The sequence below is a fragment of the Pezoporus wallicus genome, unplaced genomic scaffold (genome assembly GCF_028554395.1).
Source record: "Pezoporus wallicus isolate ANWC-B61680 ecotype Strahan unplaced genomic scaffold, APGP_CSIRO_Pwel_v1 contig_10760, whole genome shotgun sequence".
NCBI classification, from domain to species: domain Eukaryota; kingdom Metazoa; phylum Chordata; class Aves; order Psittaciformes; family Psittacidae; genus Pezoporus; species Pezoporus wallicus.
Window position 1 is genome coordinate 1 of NW_026640310.1, and position 5661 is coordinate 5661.

Below are 5661 nucleotides of genomic sequence, written 5' to 3' on the forward strand. Positions count from 1 at the left end.
GGGGCAATGGGGAGGTGAATGGCTGTCAATGGGGGTCAAAGGGGGGCAATGGGGGGGCAATGGGGGCTGTGAATGGGGGGGTCAAAGGGGGATCAATGTGGTGGTCAATGTGGGGGGGCAATGGGGAGGTGATTGGGGGTCAATGTGGGTCAATGGGGGGTGTGAATGGGGGGGTCAAAGGGGGATCAATGTGGTGGTCAATGTGGGGGGGCAATGGGGAGGCGATTGGGGGTCAATGTGGGGCAATGGGGGGGCTATGGAGGTGTCAATGGGGGAGGTCAGTGGGGGTCTCAATGGGGGGTCAATGGGGGGATCAATGGGGGGCAATGGTGGTCAAAGGGGGCAATGGGGGGCTATGGAGGTGTCAATGGGGGTCTCAGTGGGGGGTCAATGGGGGGCAATGGGGCAATGGGGGGTAATTGGGGGCAATGGGGAGGTCAATGGGGGGTCAATAAGGGGATCAATGGGGGGCAATGGTGGTCAAAGGGGGCAATGGGGGGGCTATGGAGCTGTCAATGGGGGTCTCAGTGGGGGGGTCAATGGGGGATCAATGGGGGGGTAATGGGGATGTCAATGGGGCAATGGGGGGGCAATGGGGGTCAAAGGGGGGACAACAGGGTGTCAGTGGGGGGTCAATGAGGAGGTCAATAGGTGGAGTCAATTGGGGGTCAATGGGGGGTCAATGGGGGGCAATGGGGGTCAATGGGGGTCAATGGTGGGGCAATGGGGGTTAATGGGAGGGGTCAATGGGGGGTTAATGGGGAGGTCAATGGGGGGGTCAGTGGGGGGGTCAATGGAGGGGGGTCAGTGGGGGTCAGTGGGGGGGTCAGTGGGGGGGCAATGGAGGGAGGGCAATGGGGGCTCAATGGGGGTCAATGGGGAGGTCAATGGGGGTCAATGGTGGGGGGGTCAATGGGGGGATCAATGGGGGTTTAATGGGGAGGTCAATGGGGGGCTCAGTGGGGGGGTCAATGGGGGGTCAATGGGGGTCAATGGGGGGGGTCAATGGGGGGGGTCAATGGGGGAGTCCATAGGGGTCAATGGGGGGGTCAATGGGGGGGGGCTGTGGGGATCAATGGGGGGGATCCATGGGGGTCAATGGGGGGGTAATGGGGTCAATGGGGGGGTCAATATGGGTCAATGTGGGGTCCATGGGGGTCAATGGGGGGGTCAATGGGGGGTAACATAGGGGTGTCAATGGGGGGGTCAATGGGGGCTCAGTGGGGGGGGGGGGGGGGGGGTCAATGGGGGGGGTCAATGGGGGGTCAATGGGGGTAATGGGGGTCAATGGGTTACAATGGGGGGGTCAATGGGGGGTCAATGGGGGTGAATGGGTTACAATGGGGGGGTCAATGGGGGGGGGGTCAATGGGGGGGGGGTCAATGGGGGGGCAGGGCCGTACCTGTCCAAGGGCAGGAGCTGCTCCTTGCAGGGGTTGAGGATGAAGGGCTCGGGGTCCTCCAGGCCGGCCAGCTCTGGGGGGAGATGTGGGGCAGAGCACCCATGGGTGCCAATGGGGGGCAATGGGGCAGGGCACCCATGGGTGCCAATGGGGGGGGCAATGGGGCAGAGCACCCATGGGTGCCAATGGGGGGGGGGGCAATGGGGCAGGGCATTCATGGGTGCCAATGGGGGGGGGGCAATGGGGCAGAGCACCCATGGGTGCCAATGGGGGGGGCAATGGGGCAGGGCATTCATGGGTGGCAATGGGGCAGGGCACCCATGGGTGCCAATGGGGGCACAATGGGGCAGAGCACCCATGGGTGGCAAGGGGGGGGGGCAATGGGGCAGAGCACCCATGGGTGGCAATGGGGCAGAGCAATGGGGGGGGGAAACCGGCAGAGCACCCATGGGTGCCAATGGGGGGGGGCAATGGGGCAGAGCACCCATGGGTGGCAATGGGGGCACAATGGGGCAGAGCACCCATGGTTGACAATGGGGCAGAGCACCCATGGTTGACAATGGGGCAGAGCACCCATGGGTGCCAATGGGGGGGGGGGGCAATGGGGCAGGGCACCCATGGAAGGCAATGGGGCAGAGCACCCATGGGTGCCAATGGGGGGGCAATGGGGGGGGCAATGGGGCAGAGCACCCATGGGTGCCAATGGGGGGGCAATGGGGGGGGCAATGGGGCAGAGCACCCATGGGTGCCAATGGGGGGGGCAATGGGGCAGAGCACCCATGGGTGCCAATGGGGCAGAGCACCCATAGGTGCCAATGGGGGCACAATGGGGCAGAGCACCCATGGGTGCCAATGGGGGGGCAATGGGGCAGAGCACCCATGGGTGGCAATGGGGGCACAATGGGGCAGAGCACCCATGGTTGACAATGGGGCAGAGCACCCATGGGTGCCAAGGGGGGGGGGGGGCAATGGGGCAGGGCACCCATGGAAGGCAATGGGGCAGAGCACCCATGGGTGCCAATGGGGGGCAATGGGGGGGCAATGGGGCAGAGCACCCATGGGTGCCAATGGGGGGGCAATGGGGGGGGCAATGGGGCAGAGCACCCATGGGTGCCAATGGGGGGGGCACTCACCAGCCTCCCAGTCCTCTTGGCATGGGGGAGCCTCCCAGGGTGCCTCTGGGTGCTGGGAGCTCTGGGGGGGGGGCAGCTCTATCTCTATGGGGACAATGGGGGGGGGCACAGATCAATGGGGGGGCAGAGCAATGGGGGGCAGAGGGCAATTGTGGGGCACAGGGCAATGGGGGGCACAGGGCAATGGGGGGCACAGAGCAATTGTGGGGCAGAGCAATGGGGGGGCAGAGCAATGGGGGGCAGAGAATGGGGGGCAGAGAGCAATTGGGGGGCAGAGCAATTGTGGGGCAGAGGGCAATGGGGGGCAGAGGGCAATGGGGGGCAGAGGGCAATGGGGGCAGTCAATGGGGGGCAGAGGGCAATTGTGGGGCAGAGGGCAATGGGGGGGCAGAGGGCAATTGTGGGGCACAGAGCAATGGGGGGGCAGAGAGCGATGGGGGGGCAGAGGGCAATTGTGGGGCACAGAGCAATGGGGGGGCACAGGGCAATTGGGGGGCAGAGAGCGATTGGGGGGCAGAGAGCAATTGGGTGGCAGAGAGCAATGGGGGGGCAGAGAGCGATTGGGTGGCAGAGAGCAATTGGGGGGCTGAGAGCGATTGGGGGGCAGAACAATGGGGGGGCAGAGGGCAGAGGGCAATGGGGGGCAGAGGGCAATGGGGGGCAGAGAGAATGGGGGGGCAGAGCAATGGGGGGGGCAGTCAATGGGGGGGCAGAGAGCAATTGGGGGGCAGAGCAATTGGGGGTCACGGGGTGATGGGGGGGGAGTCACATGATGGAGGTCACGTGGCGCCCTCGCCGCCCGCACCTTGGCGCCGGTCGGGGCAGGTGGTCACGTGACGCCGGAGCTCGGCCTGGGGCACGCGGTGGCGCGCGTTGTGGGGGCACGTGACCAGGGAGCGCGCGAGCCGCGGGTGGTTCTGCGCGGGAAAACACGAGACTTTTGATTGATCCTATTGATCAGCTATTGATAAGGAAAAGCAGACATTTGATCCTATTGATCAGCTATTGATAAGGAAAAGCAGACATTTGATCCTATTGATCAGCTATTGATAAGGAAAAGCAGACATTTGATCCTATTGATCAGCTATTGATAAGGAATGCAGACATTTGATCCTATTGATCAGCTATTGATAAGGAAAAGCAGACATTTGATCCTATTGATCAGCTATTGATAAGGAAAGCAGACATTTGATCCTATTGATCAGCTATTGATAAGGAAAAGCAGACATTTGATCCTATTGATCAGCTATTGATAAGGAAAAGCAGACATTTGATCCTATTGATCAGCTATTGATAAGGAAAGCAGACATTTGATCCTATTGATCAGCTATTGATAAGGAATGCAGACATTTGATCCTATTGATCAGCAGCTATTGATAAGGAAAAGCAGACATTTGATCCTATTGATGCAGAGTTGATGTCTAGGCGTGTTGTGCAACCTCATGAATATGTATAACTTTAGAGAATAAATGCAGAGGGAAACAGCGCTGAGGCCCGCGTGGCCTTGAGGAATTATCCCCGCGCGTCTCGGCGCTGAATAAACCCATCCCTGCTTTACAACTTGAACGCGTTGTGGAGTCAATCTGCGCATCAGACACGCTATTCCAGATGGGGTCTCACCAGGGCAGAGCAGAGCGGAAGGAGGACCCCTCTCGACCTACTGACCACCCCCTTCTAACACACCCCAGGATGCCATTGGCCTTCTTGGCCACAAGGGCACAGTGTCGGCTCACGGGCATCCTATCGCCCCCATTCCCCTCTCCCCAACGGGTTCCCCAACCCGTACTGGAAGCTGAGCTTGTTCCTGCCCGCATGCAGGGCTCCGACTTCCCCTTGTTCCATGTCACTGTTATTCCCCGCCCAGCCGGCAGCCGCTGCTCCCAGCTCGGTGTGTGGGCCGCAACTCGAGGCTGCGTAGGCCACAACTCGAGGCCTTGCAGGCCGCAACTCGAGGCTGCGTAGGCCACAACTCGAGGCCTTGCAGGCCGCAACTCGAGGCTGTGTAGGCCGCAACTCGAGGCTGCGTAGGCCGCAACTCGAGGCCGTTTAGGCCGCAACTCGAGGCTGCGTAGGCCGCAACTCGAGGCTGCGTAGGCTGCAACTCGAGGCCTTGCAGGCCGCAACTTGAGGCTGTGTAGGCCGCAACTCGAGGCTGTGTAGGCCGCAACTCGAGGCCTTGCAGGCCGCAACTCGAGGCCTTGCAGGCCGCACGCAAGCCCCCCGCCCCGGTTCCCCCGGTGCCGAGGGCCCCGCTCACCCGCTGGCACCGCACGAGGTGGTACGGCAGGCGGCAGCTCCGAACCCGGTGCCCGGGCTCGTACGGGCACTGAACGAGAGCCTCCGGTTCCATGGCGGAGGAGGAGGAGGAGGAGGAAAGGGACCAGGCCCGGAGGCGGCGCTGTGGTAACGGCCGCTAGGGGGCGTTGTAAGGGAGGGGGCGGAGCCAAAGGGTTGTTATGGCAACGGGGTCCTGGGTGGGGTGGAGGGGATAAAGGGGGTCCTGGAAGGGTGGTATGGAGATGGGCAGGGCGGTGTGGGTCCTGGAAGGGTTATAGGGGTCCTGGTCAATGCTATGTGGGTCTTGGAAGGGTTATAGGGGTCCTGGTCAATGCTATGTGGGTCCTGGAAGGGTTATAGGGGTCCTGGTCAATGCTATGTGGGTCCTGGAAGGGTTATAGGGGTCCTGGTCAATGCTATGTGGGTCCTGGAAGGGTGGTATGGAGATGGGCAGGGTGATGTGTGTCCTGGAAGGGCTATAGGGGTCCTGGTCCATGTTATGTGGGTCCTGGAAGGGTTATAGGGGTCCTGATCCATGTTATGTGGGTCCTGGAAGGGTTATAGGGTTCCTGGTCAATGCTATGTGGGTCCTGGAAGGGTTATAGGGGTCCTGGTCAATGCTATATGGGTCCTGGAAGGGTTATAGGGGTCCTGGTCAATGCTATATGGGTCCTGGAAGGGTTATAGGGGTCCTGGTCAATGCTATATGGGTCCTGGAAGGGTTATAGGGGTCCTGGTCAATGCTATACGGGTCCTGGAAGGGTTATAGGGGTCCTGGTCAATGCTATATGGGTCCTGGAAGGGTTATAGGGTCCTGGTCAATGCTATATGGGTCCTGGTCAATGCTAT

General features: G+C 61.2%; 1 protein-coding gene across 1 annotated transcript; it reads right to left on the reverse strand.

Annotated features, from left to right (window-relative positions):
- Positions 1-1402: 1402 nt before the first annotated feature.
- LOC130604079 (gametocyte-specific factor 1-like) lies at positions 1403-4885 on the reverse strand (the record flags this gene model as incomplete). Its single annotated transcript, XM_057418337.1, has 4 exons — positions 4793-4885; positions 3341-3452; positions 2536-2619; positions 1403-1475 (listed from the first exon to the last, which is right to left on the reverse strand). Coding segments are annotated over exons 1-4 (362 nt in total), but the record flags the coding sequence as incomplete, so codon positions are not given.
- Positions 4886-5661: the final 776 nt, after the last annotated feature.